The 22,194-nt window shown below is 45.0% G+C and overlaps 1 protein-coding gene across 1 annotated transcript; it reads right to left on the reverse strand.

The window, feature by feature from the left end:
• Positions 1-3,416: 3,416 nt before the first annotated feature.
• mapk3 (mitogen-activated protein kinase 3) lies at positions 3,417-20,198 on the reverse strand. The gene is made up of 9 exons (XM_083649381.1): positions 19,823-20,198; positions 18,075-18,257; positions 14,722-14,911; positions 11,810-11,926; positions 11,330-11,444; positions 10,219-10,350; positions 7,896-8,005; positions 5,480-5,608; positions 3,417-3,540 (listed from the first exon to the last, which is right to left on the reverse strand). The coding sequence occupies exons 1-8, from the start codon at positions 20,029-20,031 to the stop codon at positions 5,489-5,491; spliced, it is 1,176 nt and encodes a 391-aa protein (XP_083505507.1). The 5' UTR covers positions 20,032-20,198; the 3' UTR covers positions 3,417-3,540; positions 5,480-5,488.
• Between the last annotated feature and the right edge of the window lie 1,996 nt (positions 20,199-22,194).

A 22,194-nucleotide genomic window follows, 5' to 3' on the forward strand; every position in this document is an offset into this window, starting at 1 on the left:
CAAATTGTCACAAACGCACACACACTTACCGCTCGGAGTGTGTGGGCCTGCATGTGTGTGAGAGAATGTGTGTGTGAGAGCTGCAAACAACCCAGTGAGATGTCTGGTCTGGTGGCGGGTTTGGTGGGAAAAAAGCAGGGCTAGGGTTAAGTTAAGCAGCTTTTGGTCAAAGAAAGAGTCACACCAACGTGAAACACACAGCTAACGGTGGGGAGAGCGCCCCCTAGCCGTGAGGCAACAAACACACATTAGTATCCAAAATGCACACACGCACAGGACCTGAATGGTCTTTGCGGTATGTTAATGATGAACAGACACACAAATGTAAATGACTTACACTCGCGGTAAGTGAAACAGTCGACTTGTACGAACAGTGATATAGCCGAGCAAGCAGGGTACGAGACAGAGAGGGAAAGACTTGGACAAAACGAAAAGTCGTAAACAAAAAAACAAAACAAAATCTATCTCCCAAAGGGGACAGGGCGTGGCTGGAAAGGCAAAGTGCAGGTGCGCTGATTGAGTCACATCACTGGGACGAGTCTCCTGTGCGACTGGCCGCTGCCACTGGAGGGAGCTCCCGTGCCTCCCTGCGGGGTCTGACTGAGCTCTGATTTAGGCGACAAAATGATTTCGGAGGGAAGACAGGGGAATCGGATCGAACCCACGAGTGGCAGCGAAGTCAGTGATATGGTGTAGAAAGTCTCGACCAATCCCGTTTGAGGGTGGGTGAGTAAAAGGGGCGGGGCAATGAGACATCGTGAGAGAGGAGGGGCAGCCCTTTGAGTAAAGCGTGGCGAGTGTTGGGTAGGGGGGGAGGGAACGAATGAATGAAGATCACCACATGCACCGATTTCAAGTCTGGTTCACTCGTCGCCCCATGGAGGAATAAATGCTGATTAGAAAACACTTCCACCTTCATCCTTGAATGGGCTAAGTAGGTGTTGGGGAGAGCGGTGGCTATGGCTTTTGAGGGGCAGAAGGCTCGGTGGAATGGTTCAAGCCCGAGACGAGGAGGCAACGATTTTGCTGTGGGGGGCAAGGCTAGTGATTGGTCTAGGCCTGCTCTCTGTGCAACAGGCAAAATTAGTGCAGACCAAGTTAATGATCTGGACCTGGGCTTTCCGCCAAGCAGCGATCAGTACAGTCACATCCAGAACGGAGAGAGGAGAGCAATGAGACAAGAGGGGAAACTGGGACTAACCACACAGTGACAAGGACAAACATGGACCAAAAAAAAAAGAGCAGTGTAGCCCGCGTACACACAGCAACATGATTACCCACATCCGAGACACCAGTTATAAGTTATCAGCCCCACGTTAGCACACACGCAGTGAGCCAGGCGCCCACACAACCCTCCCCAGCACAAGGACACCTTTTGAAAAACCACCATCCGATATAGAAAGAAAACCCTCGAAGTTCCCAGGCAGCCGAGAAAAGCACAGAGAGAAGAGTTTCAAAGGAACACCACATGGGCAGCCAGGTGCAAACTGGGATATATACAAGCTAAGTGATGATGGTTTGGCTGTGCAGTGAGCAGTATGGTGCAGAGTAGGACTATCTGTACAGCAGGGCAGGACAGTGGGTTTACCTACTACTGTGCGATACCCATTCATCAGTCAATTTCACACTTTCTCTGTGGAGGTGTGCTAGATGAATATCGAGGAGCGGGATTGGTTGTTAAAGAAATTAGTCAGTGGGCCGATATGATCTGAATGTAGCAATACTTGTGGAAAATAGCACTTGTTCCTTTCTGTATGCAATTATGCCATTCACGCACACCTGACGTCATCTACTGCGAAACAGATTGTAAATGGCTCTGGACAAGAGTCTCCACTAAAGGCCTAGTAAATTCGGCCCTGACCTGCCTGCGTTTCACCTAGTCTGTAAAAGTGCACTGGGTCAAACAGTGAGATGGGAGCCACAGCTCGTGCAGGACAGCTGCTAATCGCATGGTGGGATGGAGAGGCTGAAGCTTGGACAAGCCGCATGTCACCTAGGCCGCATTTTCCAGAAACCATGTTCCCTGCCAACATGGACGCACTACATGGAAGCAGAGCGTAGTTCACTAATAAGCGCATCGTTATTTGATGGCCATTTCATTTCAATGGAAGAGGTATTTTACAGGATTAGGGTTTTCGGCAACGTTACCTCATTTCTGCAGCCTCTACAATGACATGCTGCAGAAGATCTTACGATGAAACATTTGGGTCCGAATAAATGTGATGATCAATTGATACATTTCTCATGTCTCCACAAATAGCGGGGAAAGCAACAGGCTTTGATGTCCATGTCTGCTCAAGGCCATTCACAATCTGTGGCTGTTTTTTAAAGGGCTGAGTTGAGAGGATGGGAGGTTTCCTATGCTCTTTACATGGCACAGAGCATGATGCTTCTGGAAAATGGGGCACAGGTGGCGCTGTTGTGATGCCTCATGAACAGACAATAGGGGATATTCAATATTGTCTGTTCGTGTATATTCTCTGCCATTTGCTTCTACCTGATTTGTTCCATCCATGTGACGCCTCCTGAATATGACCAATCTCCCCCAGAGGAAGGAAGAGTGGAGTTTGTCTGCCCTTGTTACCAGTTCAAATGAGAGAAAATGTGTTTAAAGTAGAAGACAAAAACGACAGCCTATGACAGCCAGTCCATGGGTGCTCCCCAGCCAAATGTCTTGCTTCTCTCTGCCACTTTGGTACATTTCAGGAATGCATGCATTCACATGAACATCATACATATATTTTTAAGGGGGGGGGAGAGAGCAACAACAAATATATAAATCTGCCAACATGCCTGTAAAAACATTGACCGTTTGTCTCAAAATCAAGTGTTCAAAAATGATTTGCAAATATAAACCCCAAAACATACAAATACAACTCTTAACTGATCAGAAACGCTCAAATAACGGTGTACAAACGAAAACCGCGACACGCACCTCAAAGAAAAAACAGAAAACACTTTTATATATATTTGTATATACATACACACACACACCCAATTTGCGCCCCCATCCTCCTATCCCCCTATTTTTCCAGGCTCTCAATTCCAAGGAGCAAGAGACAAGAGTTATGGTGTTGGTTAATACAGTAGTATATGTTTATATGCTGTGACTAGTGAGGGGGAGAGCAACCCAAGAGTGGGGCGGGGGGCCGACATACAGTGCGGGTACGGATGCCCAGGGGGTGGGAAGCTTTGGTGGGGATATGAGAGGGGCCGTGGGTTCAGTCGGACAGGAAAAAACCAAAGAAGAAGAAAACATGCGCAGTGGAAGGGGGGTATAGTCCAACGCGTTGGACAACACTGAAACAGCATGAGTACAACAGAGCCCACCACCCCGCCCAACCGCGCAAATCAAAGTTAAACTTAGCTCTCTTGCAGTAGAAATGGAAAGATAAGCAGTTAAATGTTCATAATCCTTGGTTTCTCTTTTTGTTGGTTTCTTGAAGATGTTTTTTTTTGTTTGTTTTTTGTTTTTTTTTATGTCGTTTTGGAGTCTTCTTGTTCCGAGCCTCTGTGTGGCTGTGTCACTCTTCTTTAGAGCTGAAAGGTGCGAAAGGAGAGAAAAGGAAAATGCACTTCAGAGTGTTGTGGGCGTTTGTGTGACTTTGATCCTCATATCTACTAGTTCACAGTGGGACCTAGAGGAGTCTGTAGGTGACCCAGACTACCGACTAACTACTGTACATGGCACTTCGAGAGACACGTAGACAATAGTTTTATTAAAACATATTAAGAAGATATCCTGACTGTTTAAGCAAAGACTATTTCTGTGTACTGCATCTCATTGACATCGGGGCAGTGTCATCTTTAAGTTAATGTTGATTAAAGTGCAGTAGTACTAACACTAAGTTTCAGTTTCTATCACCCGACATGAGGCTGACGATGTCATGCCATCATTCACATCAATTTCTGAGCCCATTAACTTATAAATGACAATTGGTTGAATAATTGATTACCATCTATGTAGAAAGATTACTTTTTCTGTTAAATAACTCATCCCATATCTTATTTTGGCCAATTACAAGACTGATCACATAGTGGCAAGATAAGGGTTCAAGTTTTCCCAGTCATTTGGACACATGCATGAATGGCATGTGCTCCAGTGACATCTAGTGGTTTAAAAAAACTAAAAAACAAGACAGTGACTTGCCGGGTCCACTCGGGTTTTAATGGACCCAACATTTAAATGTCAGAGATCTGAGACTTGTGGCAAACGGTACCGGATCCTAACCGTACCCGCAGTTGCTTCTTTTGAATGGACCCGAGACCCAGCCGGCTCCGGGCCAGACCCTGGGGTATTTGGGCATACCCAAAGACCTCTAATGCGAGGTGTTATTAAGCATATTTGTTTAGGAAAAACAGGTGTACTCAGTCACCTTTGAGTTACTGTACAGAGAAATTAGCAGCAGGAGTCCGTGTTGGTAGGGTTCAACTGGTGGAGCATAAATAAGATATCAAATCTAATTTTCCATCAAACTGCTGTACGGTCAGCTCATTTGAAATGATTTGGAGCATTACCATAAATTAAAGCCAGTATGCACGAGAGAGAATAAGATTAAGTTCTGAGTTGGACTTGATATGGACAATGACTGTTTCACCTTCATAACTGTGAGAGCCCCAAAATGTGCCGAGCTCTCGGCTGCGGTACTCTGCCTGCCAGCCGGGAGCTCTGGGTGTGAGGACAGTACAGTGTACCTGTGTGTCTCAGGAGCCGTGGTAGGTGTGAGGGCAGTACCTGTGTGTCTCAGGAGCCCTGGTAGGTGAGGGCAGTACCTGTGTGTCTCAGGAGCCCTGGTAGGTGAGGGCAGTACCTGTGTGTCTCAGGAGCCCTGGTAGGTGAGGGCAGTACCTGTGTGTCTCAGGAGCCCTGGTAGGTGTGAGGACAGTACCTATGTGTCTCAGGAGCCCTGGTAGGTGTGAGGGCAGTACCTGTGTGTCTCAGGAGCCCTGGTAGGTGTGAGGACAGTACCTGTGTGTCTCAGGAGCCCTGGTAGGTGTGAGGACAGTACCTATGTGTCTCAGGAGCCCTGGTAGGTGTGAGGGCAGTACCTGTGTGTCTCAGGAGCCCTGGTAGGTGTGAGGGCAGTACCTGTGTGTCTCAGGAGCCCTGGTAGGTGAGGGCAGTACCTGTGTGTCTCAGGAGCCCTGGTAGGTGAGGGCAGTACCTGTGTGTCTCAGGAGCCCTGGTAGGTGTGAGGGCAGTACCTGTGTGTCTCAGGAGCCCTGGTAGGTGAGGGCAGTACCTGTGTGTCTCAGGAGCCCTGGTAGGTGAGGGCAGTACCTGTGTGTCTCAGGAGCCCTGGTAGGTGTGAGGACAGTACCTATGTATCTCAGGAGCCCTGGTAGGTGAGGGCAGTACCTGTGTGTCTCAGGAGTCCTGGTAGGTGTGAGGGCAGTACCTGTGTGTCTCAGGAGCCCTGGTAGGTGTGAGGGCAGTACCTGTGTGTCTCAGGAGCCCTGGTAGGTGTGAGGGCAGTACCTGTGTGTCTCAGGAGCCCTGGTAGTTTTCCTGGAAACGGGCCGTTTCCTCGTAGATCAGCTCCTTCAGCTTCTCCTTGGGAAGGTCATCCAGCTCCATGCTGAAAGTGAAGGGCTCCTCCGCTACCGGCTGCAGACACACACACACACACACACACACACACTTCAACAACTTGCAACTAAAGCTGAAAGCGGTTTGCTTGGAGTATGGCTTTAAATAGACCGTGTCACGGCAGTGAAATTGAGAGTGCAGTGTGCTGACTGTTGTGATGTCCTGCACACCACTACTTAAGTTTGGAGAGGCGGGTGCCTTCAAACCAGCAGCAGCAGCTTACTGTATGCTCTGTAGTACACTAGCTTACTCTATGCTCTGTAGCACACTAGCTTACTGTATGCTCTGTAGTACACTAGCTTACTGTATGCTCTGTAGCACACTAGCTTACTGTATGCTCTGTAGTACGCTAGCTTACTGTGTGCTCTGTAGTACACTAGCTTACTGTATGCTCTGTAGTACACTAGCTTACTGTATGCTCTGTAGCACACTAGCTTACTGTATGCTCTGTAGTACACTAGCTTACTGTATGCTCTGTAGCACACTAGCTTACTGTATGCTCTGTAGTACACTAGCTTACTGTGTGCTCTGTAGTACACTAGCTTACTGTATGCTCTGTAGCACACTAGCTTACTGTATGCTCTGTAGTGCAGTCAACTGTAGTTGACTGCTCTATTGCTGACAAAAAATGTGTTATTGTAAGTCGCTTTGGATAAAAGCGTCTGCCAAATGACGTAATGTAATGTAATGTAATGTACACTAGCTTACTGTATGCTCTGTAGCACGCTAGCTTACTGTATGCTCTGTAGTACACTAGCTTACTGTATGCTCTGTAGCACGCTAGCTTACTGTATGCTCTGTAGCACGCTAGCTTACTGTATGCTCTGTAGTACGCTAGCTTACTGTATGCTCTGTAGTACGCTAGCTTACTGTATGCTCTGTAGTACGCTAGCTTACTGTATGCTCTGTAGTACGCTAGCTTACTGTATGCTCTGTAGTACGCTAGCTTACTGTATGCTCTGTAGTACACTAGCTTACTGTGTGCTCTGTAGTACACTAGCTTACTGTATGCTCTGTAGCACACTAGCTTACTGTATGCTCTGTAGTGCAGTCAACTGTAGTTGACTGCTCTATTGCTGACAAAAAATGTGTTATTGTAAGTCGCTTTGGATAAAAGCGTCTGCCAAATGACGTAATGTAATGTAATGTACACTAGCTTACTGTATGCTCTGTAGCACGCTAGCTTACTGTATGCTCTGTAGTACGCTAGCTTACTGTATGCTCTGTAGTACACTAGCTTACTGTATGCTCTGTAGCACGCTAGCTTACTGTATGCTCTGTAGCACGCTAGCTTACTGTATGCTCTGTAGTACGCTAGCTTACTGTATGCTCTGTAGTACGCTAGCTTACTGTATGCTCTGTAGTACGCTAGCTTACTGTATGCTCTGTAGTACGCTAGCTTACTGTATGCTCTGTAGTACGCTAGCATTCTGATTAAGTCAGGAATTAGGGCTCCTATTGCCAAAGACAAAAGACTGCTCCTCTCCAGACATTCCCATCAGTGCTGTAGCTTTTGTGGATATGTAAGTGGCCATGTATTACAATATAATTGTATTACTGTAATAACAATATCAGTTCATTTGGAGCAAAGTCATTTCTCTTAGATATGCACATTGAATCAGTTCTCTCTCAATACCAAGTTCTGGAATTAAATAAAAACCTATCAGTTGATTTTGATTGATTGGTTGATTGATTGATTTCCCCCCAAAACCACAATAATGGCAGAACATCATCTGTATGTGTTGGAAGGAGTCTTGCTACTAAAAAAAGATAGTCTTTTAAACTCATGAACTTTAGCAGCCCTTCACAGTCAAGTCACCAACACTTGTTTGAGGTGCTACAACCACAAAGCTGTTCAAAGTGCAGCGCTGTAGAACTGGAATGCCAATTAAAATGTTGTGCTCACAGCCCTTCACTAGCAGTCAACTGACCCTACTGTATACACTGACCGCCCGGTGTATCTGCTACATACACCCTAACACCTCCATATTATTGTTCTTCAAGTCGATCTTTGATTTCATATACATACACACGTGGTCATAATTCAACCTTTTTAAACGCAAACCCTTACCCCTTAAAATATATACCGGCCCGCCGCGATACAACTGATAATGGGAAAGGAAATCAGCGACTAATGCGGCAATGAAAAAGGGCCGTGTGCGTGTGTGTGTATCTCATCTGTGGGATCGTAGTACGGCTCCAAGGAAGGGTGAGCCAGCGTGTGTGGGTGTGTGTATACCTCATCTGTGGGATCGTAGTACTGCTCCAGGTAAGGGGGTGTGTGTGTGGGTGTGTGTGTGTGTACCTCATCTGTGGGGTCGTAGTACTGTTCCAGGTAAGGGTGAGCCAGGGCTTCCTCCACGCTGATGCGCTTGATGGGGTTAAAGGTCAACATGCGGCCTAGCAGGTCCAGAGCTGCAGGAGAGAAATCAACAGCTTCAGGAGGAAATCTCAAAAGTACTTTTCTTGTTTTGATGGATTCCAAAATCTTTCCAACAGAAACAGTTAAAGATTAAAAAAAAAAAAGTTAACCTTGTCCTAGATTATTTGAGCTTTCCAATTCACATTTTATTTAATTATTATCAAATAGTATTTATTAAAACACTCATAGGAATGTAATTATAGAGACTGCAGGGTTCAACAATGAAGATTGCCTGATGGCTTGGGGCCAGTATGAAAAAGTGGTTATTTGCATCTTGCCCCCTGTGCCAGTGAAAACACACTTTGGTTGGTTGGTAGAACTCTGGCCTAACTGGGCAAGTGGAAAAAATTCTCAATGTTGAACCCTGAGCTGTTGTGTCTATTCACACTGATCCAATCAGGAACAGCTTCCACTGGAGCTAGGAATGTTAACGATTATGTTAAGAATGTAACCGATTAAAATTAATTAACTGTTTTGACCGACAATATGTTTTGTTACATTGTATCACTTCAATCTCAGATCTTACAGTGTGTTAACTTTTATACCAGTCCAACAGAGGGCATTCCTCACCCAAACTACTGGCGCATGCAACAGGAGTGGTCACATGAGAAGCTTGTCACGTGAGGAAGTAGGAAGGAGGAAACAACCAGACTAGAGCTCAGACGGCGCTAGCCTAGCAAAGCAGGCTAACAGCAAAACACAGTCCAGTGTGGGAGCATTACACACTAAAAGATGAAAATGCTATATTGCGACGCCATTCTCAAATACAACTCCAGCACCTCGTCAAGGATGTACCACCTTAAAACTCAGAACCAGCGGTTGCAGTGCAAAGCGAAAGTGGAACATCATCGTCCCAGCAAACTATTGCATCTGCGTTTTATTTTGCGGTGCCATTTGTTGAAAGGACTGTATTAAGGACAGGCTTGTTTTATTATTATTTCGTTTGTGATTCATGCCATGAATGTCACATAATTAATATGCAGCTAATGTGTTACTGTGAGGATAAATCAAACTTGAACCATGGGACATGCTTTTTGGGGCGGGTGCGGGGGGGGGGGGGGGGGGCACAACGTTAATGATTAATCGATTAATTGATCGTCAAGGTGCGCAAGTAACGGTTAAGGAAAATGCATGAAATTCCCATCCATAACTGGAGCACAATAACCTCGCATCACCAGGCTCAGGAGAAGAGCCTGGTACGTATTACTACAGGCAGGATGTCCCGCTCCGTGTTCCGGTCCTGTGTTCTGCCCCGCAGTGTTTTCGTTCCCCCATAAAAATGCAGCAGTAGGCAGCCTAACCTCACCGCTCGCTACGAGTTAGAGAAAAAATAAGAAGCACGGCCATACCAAACGAAATATTCAAAGTAGTACTTGAAGAAACTTGCCGGATCAATAACATTACAATACAGCACTTTGGTTCCTACGTTCCGGCCATAGCCGGAAGTCACGGAGCGAGATTTTACCATCCAGACTAGGAGCACAACATTCCTTTGTCCTGTCGGTTCATGTTCAGAGCCACTAGTCGGCCTGTTGGAAAGACTCAACAGTGCCATCTACTGGCTGCTGTGCATGATCATCAATAAGGAACTGTTGGAGCTGGTGCAGCTACCGAGCACCTTCAGCCTGGTCCTTCTTACCACCTGCCATCCTACTACATAATTCCGCCATACGTTACAATGAGTTTGTGTCTTCGCTCAGTAACCACGGTAATGCAAATACCCAATTCTGCACACAGGCACTTAAAGACACATTTCTACTCCCATCTGTAAATCAGGTACTGTAATATAAAGAGCCAATGACATGCTTATATTTCACAGCAGAATTTTTCTCAAGCTTCATTTGAAATACTGCCTTTGCATTGAATAATGGAAAATAATTACTCAGAGAGAAGAGCCTACGATACACATTTGCACATTCTGCATAGCTCTTGCACCGGTCTGTATATTTGGAAATCTATAAAACCTATATGAATTAGGTAGCATGATGGACATTGTATCCATAATATTAACCCCCCTTCCCCATCCATTTATTGAATGGTATGTGAATCCCACTCTTTGTTGCTGCAGGGAACCCATTTCCCCCATGGGGACCACTAGGGGAGGTACACACTGAACTAGACAGTGAAAAGTGAAATAGGTCTTGCTGGCTACATGCTAGCAGAATGCAGATTCCATATGTCCAGATGAGTAAAGCGTGTTCCATACCCTTGGAGTCAGCCTTGGGAAAGAGCTTGTCCCAGGGGATCTTAGGTTTCTCCGGCAGGGACTGCAGGTAGTTCCGGGCCTTCATGTTGATGATGCAGTTCAGGTCTTCTTGAGATGGAGAGCCCAGGATGCCTGCCAAGGAGCCAAAACGCACATGAACACATTCAACTTGTGACGCAGGGCTCTTTCTTTTTAAATTGGTTCTGAGTGTTCTGAGCATTCTGTTCTTTTAATTGATCTGATAAAAAAATGTCTAATTCAGCCAGTTTTCCTATTTATTGCGCCCTATGAACATTATTACATATAGCTGCTGTTCCCAGCCGGGAACTGTGCAGTTGACTTTTCTGCGAAAGACAGGAAGGTAACAGATGTGTGGAAACGGAGAGACACTGAGTTACTATGCACAAAGCATCACTGGACAAAAGAGCGAGAAAAGGAACAGGGAAGTGGATATAAATAGCTGAGTCACATTAGCCCGCTATATGAGCCACATTAGCTAACCACAGCGTGTGCACTTCACAATCTACTGTGCCCATTTAAAACAAAGTATTTTTATCTATTTTTCCATGCCAACCATGTGGCTCAAACAGAAAATGCATGGCCCTCTAATATCATAACCAAGCAGTGGGCAAAATTAACTTTTTTGTCCACCAGGCAAATGGCTAGCGAATGTTCAAATCTGACCAGCCAGTCAATTGTTTTTTGGGGGCTGGTGGTGAGTGAAGCTAATCTACCAGCCACTTGCATATTTTAGCTGTATTTGGCTGGTGCTCATTTAAAAGCTCTGCTTGACAGGACTTGTAATGTGTGCCAGTTATTGATAGCTTTAGCTGTAAATTCAATATAAATTCATGAAATTTTGCAGCGCTCAGCATCACAACAGGTTTGCTCTGAAGTAAATGCAATAGATTTGCAGTGGAGAGACTATTTTGTAATGAAGATGCTATGCTAGGTACTTCACATAGCCTTGGTTAGTGTGTGGAAAGGAGATGCTATGCTAGGTACTTCACATAGCCTTGGTTAGTGTGTGGAAAGGAGATGCTATGCTAGGTACTTCACATAGCCTTGGTTAGTGTGTGGAAATTGTGTGTGTGAGATCTTTGGAGCTCACCCAGTATGTGGTTGAGCTGATCAAGGTAGTGTTTCCCTGGGAAGATGGGCCTGTTGGACAACATCTCAGCCAGGATGCAACCCACTGACCAGATGTCAATGGATTTGGAGTAGCCCTGAGAGAGAGAGAGGGAGAGAGAGAGAGAGAGAGAGAGAGAGAGGGAGAGCGAGAGAGAGAGCGAGAGAGAGAGAGAGAGAGAGAGAGAGAGAGAGAGAGAGAGAGAGAGAGAGAGAGAGAGAGAGAGAGAGAGAGAGAGAGAGACACACAAACACACAGTCAACACTACAGACTAAAATAACATCCAGTCAGATAGCCTGGGTAAACCCAGCCTCCACGTGACCTGCTCTCAGACCTGCTCTCAGTCACTACTACCTAGTGACTGAGAGCAGGTCTGAGAGCAGGTCACGTGGGGGATGGGTTTACCCAGGCTACCAGTCAGATACGTAAACTGAGTCTGACTCTCATTACACCTGCACCTACCTTTGAGTTGAGCATGATTTCTGGGGCCCTGTACCAACGCGTAGCCACATATTCAGTCAAGAAGCCTGTGTGGTCGTGCTCAGGGTCGGCTATCCGCGCCAGGCCAAAGTCACAGATCTGATGATAACACACAGGGTCAGAGGTCAGGGACATCGGTCTCACAGCTAGTCGTGCTTTGTCTAAATCAGGCGGCCGCACACCACAGACTTTCTTTGGAGCCGTAATCTGGCAAGAATTTGACAGCTGGTAAGACTAACAACGTTATCTGTTCTCCTGTGAACTATTCAGTTCCCTATTAAATTTTTGTGCTACTCTCTATGACCTGTTGATATACCAAAAGGCATCTGCTTTTTTATTAATGTTCATATTTCTTGCAGCAGTGCCAGTAGTGGAGGTGCAACAAGTCAAGTGACTCAACAGGAAGAGCACATTAGAGATTAATAATTTATTAAGATCATTAAGGTAAAACTACTGGGCCCAGGTTCATAACCGTTTGTCTGTGTTGCCTTCACAGACTTCGGGAGACTCAAGGATATGGAGGTGGAAACAGAAACCCCTCGTGACGTGATGTGCACAACTCTAGGTTTTTCTCCCCATTATTCTCATCTCTTTATTGTGTGGTGCTTGCTTGTTTGTATTTTAATTGGATTTATGGAAAGGCTTTCCCCCCCTGGAATGGAATGAATCAAAGCTATTACATGTTAGCTCTGTTCTTTACCCAGCACACATGATTTACTAATCCAGGGATTGATGGTTAGCTGGCTATAATTCACAAATGCACTCCGGACCTGGCCTGGGTAACATGGTAAAGAATAGGCCACTTTGTTAACAGTTAAACATTTCTACCAAAAAGCCAAGTGTTGTAATTTAGCTCTTTGTTGTATCCACTTTCCCTCAACCCGCCTCGTCTAAATCTACTTCGTTAGTGATTTCCTACGATTCCCAGAATGCCTTTCAACAGCCCCCGAGAACGGGTGGGAACTTGTTCCATTTAGCTGTGGGTCCACTGTAAAACTGGCTTAATATATAGTGTACTCGATGTTCTGTGGATGTATTGTCTCATATTGAAACCACTGATATAACTTGTTCTTCCTTTCCCAGTAATAAATATCCACTGAATACCCAATATCAAGCTAAGTTCACACTGTGTGGAAGAGAGCAACAGTGATACTGCTAGCTGCCGTTGCCAGTCAAGAAGTCACACCAGAGCAATCTAGTAAGAGAGTGGCGTCAGCAGAAGTCCAAAATGTGTGACTCAGTAGCCAATGAATAGCCAGGAAGGAGGCTTGCGCTACTTTTGAATGCTAAAATAAAGCTGATAATGTACAATTTGATTCTTTAAACGTCGGACCCTTTCAAAGTACATCACAAGCTGTCCATTTTGCTGCAACTTGACAGCACTGCTTAATCCAGAACCTTACTTCCGGGAACTCTTGAGAGTAAAAAACTGGTCCATTGGAGTGATTGGAGACGTTGCGATGACTCTGAGTCACACCCCTTATGCAAAATACATGTCTTGCAGCTGCATTGCATTCTGGATCCTTGATGCTTCTGACAGTAGAGCAACTCCCATCTCTGACAGTTCGATGATGGATTTCTATTGGTGCAATTATTAAGCAGAAGTCTTTTGAGTCCAATGGTCTGACACCAAAACTGGATGTTACGTTGATGTTTTAGATTGCTGAAAGGTTTTTCCTATTTAACTCCCTTGTCATTGCACTGGAACTATTCTGTTTAGCTACTTATCTATTGAATAAGAAAAATACAAACAACAAAATGAACCCAGGAAATGCAAGTTATATCACCAATATATACGGTAGGTGTTTTCAACTTGTTTTAAGCCACAAAATGGACTTTAGGGCTGGGTCATACAGTATGGACCAAAAATCATATCTCAATATTTTTTAGGCTGAATGGCAATACAAGATATACATATATCTGTATTTTCTACAACGTGGGCTAAATGTTCAGTTGTAAATAGGTGCTTTCACAAAATATTTACACAAAGAGATTTTTGACCAATAATCATCAGTAATGTGGATATACTGTAATAACTACCTGAATGCAAATAATATAACAGCTAGAGCAGTCTGGCGGTAAGAAAATTACATCACTTGACTGTAATGCAGCCTTTAAAACCAGGAAAAGACAACACTTACACCCTATCACGACATGTAAATTCTAAGACTATATCCAGTCTTATATCAGGATACCAATATAATATTGATATATTGCACAGCCCAAGTGGATTTCTCTCATTTTACCTTACCCCCCCCCCCCCCTCTTGATTAAAGGACAAAACAACAGAAATCCTGCACATTCTATTGTGGACTGGCAATTTTATATTTCAATTTAGGCAAACCCTGTTGTCTTGTTCCTGCTTATGAGAGAGACAGTAGTGAATACTGGCCAGTGAAAGGCATATCTCAATGCTGAAAATCTGTATGATTTAAAAGTGGACAGCCTCTGCAGGGCAACTTGCCATGCAGAGGAAGCACTCCGGGTCGATTCAGCACCCATATACAACATTCCAGGGATTCTTTCTCATATCTTGTTACGAGCTGATGCAACTTGCCAGACGGGCCACAGTTTAAATAAACATACGGTTCTTTCCATCCCTTTTTCTCATACATATTTTGGGCATTCTTCATTGGAAATAAGCATTTGACTTTACATATATAGTGTATTCAATACAGTGTGCATGTTGGACATATTGTTGTGTACAGAATATTGATACAGATAGAACATCGATACTCTTGTTGGCGTCTAACCTTTGTCAATCACAAAAAAAATTAAAACTCCACTTGCCTCGACTGTGGGGAAAAATGATCTTACTGTGGGAATAACAGATAAATAGCCAAATGTGTTGGCATTGCGATGGTGGTGTGTGTGTGTTTGGAGGCGGGGCTGACCTTGAGGTCACAGGTGGTGTTGATGAGCAGGTTGGAGGGCTTGAGGTCACGGTGCAACACGTTGGCTGAGTGAATGTACTTGAGGCCTCGCAGGATCTGGTAGAGGAAATAGCAGATGTGGTCGTTGCTCAGCTTCTGGGTCTTCAGCAGCTTGTACAGGTCTGTCTCCATCAGAGTCTGCACAATGTAGCTGGACGGGGGGCTGGTCAAGGACGACAACAGCAGGGCTGGGTGACTGCCTACCTACTGACAGCAGCAGGAATGACATCTGGGGTGTGTTCAATCTCAAACCAGTGTGTACCGTGTTGCTACGGTTTCCGGGTTTAACGTCATGTTTCCTCGAAACGGTGACGTGTGCAACGGGCTTTAAGGGAATAGTGACATCATCAGTTATGTCATAACTCTTTCTCGACTAGAATTGGAGAGCCAATGGCATGGCGGCGCGCGCAATTTCTCAACTGGCATGCAAGGCATACACTTTCAGTATGGGTGGCCTCAGTGGGAGTCGAATCTGCCCAGACTCTTGCTGTTTGTGCCAGGCTCTACCATTCGAGCCACAAGGAATGCAACCGGAACCTGCCCTTCTACCTGGATTTGCAAACACCCAACCAGTTTTCATCACAAATTAGCAAAAGCAAAAACAAAAATGCACTAAAGTGGGGCTAATCAGCATATTAAAAAATAAATAAAGGGGAAAAAATCTGGTACGTAGAGGGACCGGGCTCTGTGGGTTGCCACCCGGCCGGGCTCCTCCTTCGTCTCACCAGGTCTAGGACCTGTGCGCTGCACCAGACTCCCCCGCTTCAAACATCTCATTCCGAGGTGATGGTATCTTAGTGGACACCATGCAGTACCAGTACTTGGTGGCACTGCAGTCTCCACTTGCGGCTTGAATGGCCCTCCTAAAAGGCCTCTCGTGGGTTGTTGGGCTTCTTCCTCACGGAAGACGCAGGCTGGAGAGCTAACCCATACTGCTACCCGGGTGCCGTCCCTGTTCCGGCTGTCAACTGACTCTCCAGTAGTCACTAGTCTTTCCTGGTTGTCACATAGTCTATTCCTATGAGTCACTTTTATGGTCATAAAGTCATACTTTATGGACACTGCTGGGAAGGCTAGGTTGAAAATGGTAGACTGCACAGACATTACTGAGTAGCTGCTTGTGATGCTCTGGAATAAATCAAGGTAACTGAATTACTTTTGGATGATGTTGGCTTAAAAATATGTAGGCAACGCAGTTCAACAAAAAATTTGAGGTATCCGTATCTGGTGTTTATTTTCCATATGTAGCCAAAGATTCTTAGCTCACAGGGATTTCTTCTGCCACAGAAATGTTGTTATATTTCCATTTGCACATTACTGCTGCACAACTTGCCCTGACTGCACCTTCTACCGACAAACTGTGCTATTTTTATTATTCTATCTTATTTCCATTCTATTGTGTTGTGTTGTATTGTGTTTTACGTATTTACGTACTTTACATGTACGTAAATACCTGTTTGCCTGTCTACTTGATTATGTACCTACTGCTTACTTGACTGTGTACCTAGTGTTTTTTATGTGCACTATGTCCTGTAATGGAGTCCCCTAGCATAAGAATTTCACACGTGCGTACTACTTGTACAACAGAGTGACAATAAATAAATAAATCTTGAATATCTGTATTAATGACTTCAGGAGTTTTTGCTCCCTGTTAATTGTGCTATTGAACTCTGTGCCAAGTTAATCTTGAAGTTCTGTGGTAGAAGTATGGGGATTTAAAACTGGATTGCTTGTTCTATTTTAACCCCAACATGCTCTGCACACTGTCTCAGTAACTCAGAGCCAAGTGTCGTGACAGCTGAATTCTCAGATACACACTATAAAAATTAAAAAAAAGCAGTGAAAACACCCTAACAATATGATAAAGAATCTGGTGATTATTATGGGGTTAAGTACTTTTAGAAATATTTGAACACAATGGTTTTTTTTTCTCTAACAATTCACTGAATGATATGAATAGACACTTCGATTTTTAAAAACTATTTCTCAGCAGTTCGCGGGTATATATTTTTTTACATGACATGCAGGAGTTTTGACATTACATCTTAGACGTTACATGAAATTATGCTTTCATGACATTAATGATTTGTAGGCTGCACTATGGTTTGATATGAGATGAGACCTGCCTGGTATGGCGGCTGTGGTGAATCGACCCAGCGACACACAAGGAAGAACATGTTTTCAACTGCTTGGTTTGAACCAATTCCCAAATTAAGGCCTGTTTTGCAGACTGCAAAACACGAGGTGCACCGCACTGCCTTTTTTTGTGGATTCGCCTACAGAGAGCAGCTTGTCTTTTTTTCATTACTAGGCACCAACCGAATCACTGTCCTTAGCCTAACCGCTATTTAAAAAATGTTCTACATCTGTCTAAAAAATGGACAGGCAGAGGACACTTATGACACCAGGCTCCGTTCAAAAATCTGTAAATTTGACGAAAACACCTGGCAGAACAAAACTGAACATCTTTCCTGAATCGATAAGGTCTTCTGGTAAATCTGGCTTGCATCATCTGTCCAGCAGCGCTTCATTTGAATAAAAGATCACCTTTTACATTTGGTTCCCACTGCAGGTTGGTGGAAGAATAATCTGCCTGCCTGGAAGCAGGCTGCGGGTCTAAGCTCTGCCATTGGTGCCGACCATTTCAGTTGGCAGCGGAAGAAAATCCCTTTCTGTTCCCTGCAAGTTCTGCCATTGGCTCCGACCCGCTCCATCCATTTATGGATTTCCTTTCCACTCCCTGCATGTCGCACTATGGTCGCTCTCAAATGCCTCCGCCGCTGTGAAAAAACAACAATGGTAGCTCATTGCTACACGCTGAAAATGGTGAGTTTTGACGAAGATTTGGATTGTGCAATAAAGCAGGCCTGCTTGGTACTTTAGGTGGATGGTTGTAAAGATAACAGAGCCTTTTCCACCCACTAGACCAGAGTGAGAGTAAGAACAGGCAGACTCTCGCCCGCGCGGGTACAGCGCTAAATGGAGATAGTCTGGCAAGCGAGACTAGTGGAAGAAGATATGCAGAAGATGGGTGAAAGCAAATGACGTTGGGCGCTTTTCTCCTCTGAGGCGTTCAGGGCACATCGAGCGAGGCGCTCAGCAACACAAAAGCAGCGACCAAAATGCATCACTTCCATTGACAACAATTAGAAAAAGTCTGCTAGCCTGTTAAAACGCACTCCGTCTGATCGGGGCCTTAGATTTAATTCAAACTAGATATGGGGGGGAAATGACACACCCTCACACATGCAAATAAACACCTACTAATGTAAAACTTTGGATCACTTTAAGAACTACAAAGAGCAAAAGGATACACGTCCCTCATGCACTCGAGACGCCGTGCCCTGAGGATGTCGTTGATGCCGATGATGTTCTCATGGTGGAAGCGCAGCAGGATCTTGATCTCCCTCAGTGTGCGCTGGCAGTATGTCTGGTGCTCAAACGGGCTGATTTTCTTGATGGCTACGCGCGAGTTGGTCACGTTGTCCAGGGCAGAGCTGGAAAGGGTGGGAGTGGAAAGGAGCAGAAGAAAGGGCTCAGGTTACATGCTGCACCACTGGGCGTACATTGATAACGGTATCAGGAATTGGGCAGATACCAGGCTCAAAAAGAGTGTTGCAGACTTTCCTCAACACTAAGATCCAGTGCCAAGAACCACATGTCAAAAACCACACCAAGTTCATCTTTGTCTTATTGTTGGGACACGTGTGAGCTTAAGTGTTAAAGAATGAATGGGTACCAGACAGTGTTGAAAGCGGATCGATAGGGTTGGTCTGGAACCCTATAGTCTGTTAAGCTTCCTGGATGAGTTGGGGGGCCTAATTCAATGGAAAATCTGTGATGGGTGTTGCCCACTTGATAACTCTAAAAACAAAACATGCCTACTCTCTCACCCACCCACCTTTTGTCTAATCATCAAAGACATCCCAGCCAGATTTCTACATAGCCGCTCACTGTCAACAGCACAAAAGATAGTTACATCACATCTTAGGCCTTGTGTTCTCCCATTTTACACAAAGTGCAGCTTAAATATTCTACGTGGGTTGGGGTTAGCTTAGCTTGTATGGGCAAAACAATGAGGCATTAATAGACTGCAATGGATCAACAGCTTGTTTACTATTTAGTTTTCTTTCTTTTTACAAAAACATTATGTCGATCACCTGGATCAGTTTGAAGGCTGGTGTGAATGATACGATGAAATCACATTGATTTTCTTTCACTGTACTAACCAACGGGTGTTGACCATGTTTACAATGACCAAATGCTGTTATAGTTTCATCACAAAACGATGACAGAAGACATAGTAATCCACATAGGTACCCATCAATTAGAAGAATGTGAAACCCTGCTGAAATGGACGTGTGGGCCTAGTACTCATCCGTACCATTCACTTCCCTTGATACAGCAGGGCTCACATCTTGGCAATGACTTGACAGTGATATCAAGTGCAACAGGCTAGCCTAACATGTACTCACAAAGCTCTCGAGATCACGTATAGCGATAACAAGGGAAAAGGCCTTGCCGCATATCTGACAATTCCCACTTGCATCCTGTGCAGCAGCATTTGCTGCAGGCAGAATTATTCGCGATCAGGGAAGAATTAAGTTCAGATTAATCTAACTGGAGGCTAATGACAGGAGTGGAAAATGGTTAGAATGATACCTTGCGGCCAAAAGCAAATCTGCATGAGATGTCTTACCAGATAGCAAACCATGTCCTGCGCAATCACTCCGTTCGAGTTTCCTGTATGTTCTTACAAGCCCCCATAGCCACGCCTGTAGCTCTTAGCAGCTAACAAATAATAACTGCTAATAACCACAAGACGGACTGGCTTCATCTCGATCATGTTTGTGGGGTTGGCAGTTTAATTAGATGCATATATCGTGCTTCCACTTGACTTCCATTGCCAGGGCATTGCTTGTTTGATACAACCATAGATACAACAGCCAAGGTTAGCTAGCTAACCAAGATTAGCTAACAAACAGCTTACGTTTAGCTAGCTATCTTGGTTTAGATATTAGGATAGAGGCTTATAGAGACGGTCGACGAAGATAATATTTACCAAACCATTCCGTATGCTCCCTCCCCGATATAGGAGAGGTTCGTGTAGCGGGGGCCGACATCAAAAATCTGCCCCTTGACGGACTCGGAGCCAGTCTTGGTTCCCGCAGCTCCAGTTGCTCCATCATGCGCAACAGTGCCAGCAACCCCGGCAGCTCCACCACCAGAGCCTGTGGCTCCGACCGCGGCACTGCTGCTCGAATCCGCCATGCTTCGGTCTCCAAATCACTCGTGTTGTGGCGATATCTTTTGTTGAGTCAGCCGTCGTAGCTCTCAGGCCGATTCCAGGTTTCTTCAACGGTTTCACCAAATGGATTGTTTGGTTGACGGACGAAGGCGACTCAATCAGGGCCCTCTCTACTACTAGAGTGTAAATGGATTTCGTGCGAGAGCGCGGATTTGGTCTCAACACGGAGCGTAAATGCGCGTGCCAAACTACGGTAATAAAGGTGCATTCGTTTTTAACACCAGAATGACTTGATCGGGCGGAGTCACATTCTTCACACTTCAAATGAGAAGCACCGCCTGTTCAAGATTCACTATTAACGCTAAACGCGCGCAACCAATAAATAAACATGCAGCAACCATGAGTGGGCGTGCCGAAATCTGTTTTGCATGCTACGTTATGATAATATAATACTTTCATGGTTATGAGATGACATTTGGCCATGGCATTTTATCGTAATTATCTTTTTATTGTTTGAGGATATTAACTGCCTTTCGTGTGTCTCTCTTCTCTGTTCACTTCCTGGCTCCGGCTGGGTGGTGCGCCCAGGAGATATGATTGATGTTCTTAAGTTATATTTTCAGATTACTTTTCTGATTCATCAAGGGAGGTATATAATGTAGCATTTACGTTTATGTAGCCTACCTTAACTTGCATCTGGCAGACGCAGATGTAACGCTAGCTAGGTGAATCGCTACACTTAGAGATCCACGCCCAGATATTTAAGATAATACAAAGCAACGTTTTAAAATGTAAGAGATTGGAAGTTTAACACATCCACCCCCTCACCTACCACTGCTAAACACTGGATCACTATAGCAACCATAGCGCGACTGGAACACACCCAGGTGGTGACGTAACCGCAGCGTGCCCGCACTTCCTGGTTACTTCCTGCAGTGCTGCATGTTGTGGTTGTGTTGCTGCACCAGAGGTGGTATTGATTTATCTATCTTCTAGCTCAAAGGAATGATACAGTTCAGTCTTGGGCGAAACTGGATCGGACGGATTCGTCTAGCACTCACTCTCCTCGGACTGCCGTACGCCGTCTGCAATTCCGGAGTCAGGTATGGATGAATGGGGTCATGTCTGTGAGTCTGCCATGCTTGTACAGTAAATGTAAAATCTGACATTTCATATTATAGTTCGGCATTTAGCTAACGCTGTTATCCAGTGCGACTTACAAAATGTGCAGCCTTAGTACAATGATCATATTATGAAAGAAGTACAAACAGAAGAAATAGGAGAAACAAGGTCCAAGGAGAGGCTAGAATCTACTGGACAAACACAAAACAAGATCACATTTACTTAGAGACAAGAGGGGGGAAGGGAGCTGTGTAGTGCTTTTTGAAGATAAGAGTTTGTTGATGACAGATGATTGGATTGACTGCTGTTATCACTGGACTGAAAAGGTAATTTCACCATTTGGTTGGGGACGCTGGACGGAGCAATGACCATGTTGTTGCTGGGGAGGGAGAGCTAAGCTTACATGCTGAATTTCTCTCTCTCTCTCTCTCTCTCTCTCTCTCTCTCTCTCTCTGTCTTTCTCATATTCCTCTCCTTCAGGCCTGCAGTCTCCTGTTCGTCTGCCCAGTCTTTCAGAGTCGGTCAGACCTTTGCTGCCAGCGCCTGTCACCTCTACACGACCAGTGCCCGAACGATGCCGTCCTCAGTGGCACCCCACACTAAGTCCAGATGCCTCCAGTACCCAGGCTCCGAAATCAAGCGCTTCCCGGTGCCTGACGACAAGGTGGACTGGAGTCAGGACTGGCTCCATTACAGTCCAGTCAATCACACTGACCCTGTGGTCACCAAGAGGCCACAGTGGGCCGCAGATGTTGGGTAAGAGATGGGAGCGGCACATACTAAATCTACAGTGCTTTAAGAATCTGTTGAGGAGAATAGAGGACTCCTGGTTGATTGATCGATCTATAGATCTATTGAAGTTATTGATTGATTTAGGAAGTGCATAGAAATATAGTTATCAATTCTGATTGAATTGCTTATCATGAAGGTTTATATCTCTGTCTCAGCAATTAGTCTCCTGACATGAGTTTCATTACATTTGGGCATTGTGAAGTAGGGATGGGGCCATATGCTTAACTTGTGATACAATTCAATACGTGTGAAAGGGGGCTTCAAGATTCAAA

This window comes from Poromitra crassiceps, assembly GCF_964638095.1.
Source record: "Poromitra crassiceps genome assembly, chromosome: 13".
Classification (NCBI taxonomy): Eukaryota; Metazoa; Chordata; class Actinopteri; order Beryciformes; family Melamphaidae; genus Poromitra; species Poromitra crassiceps.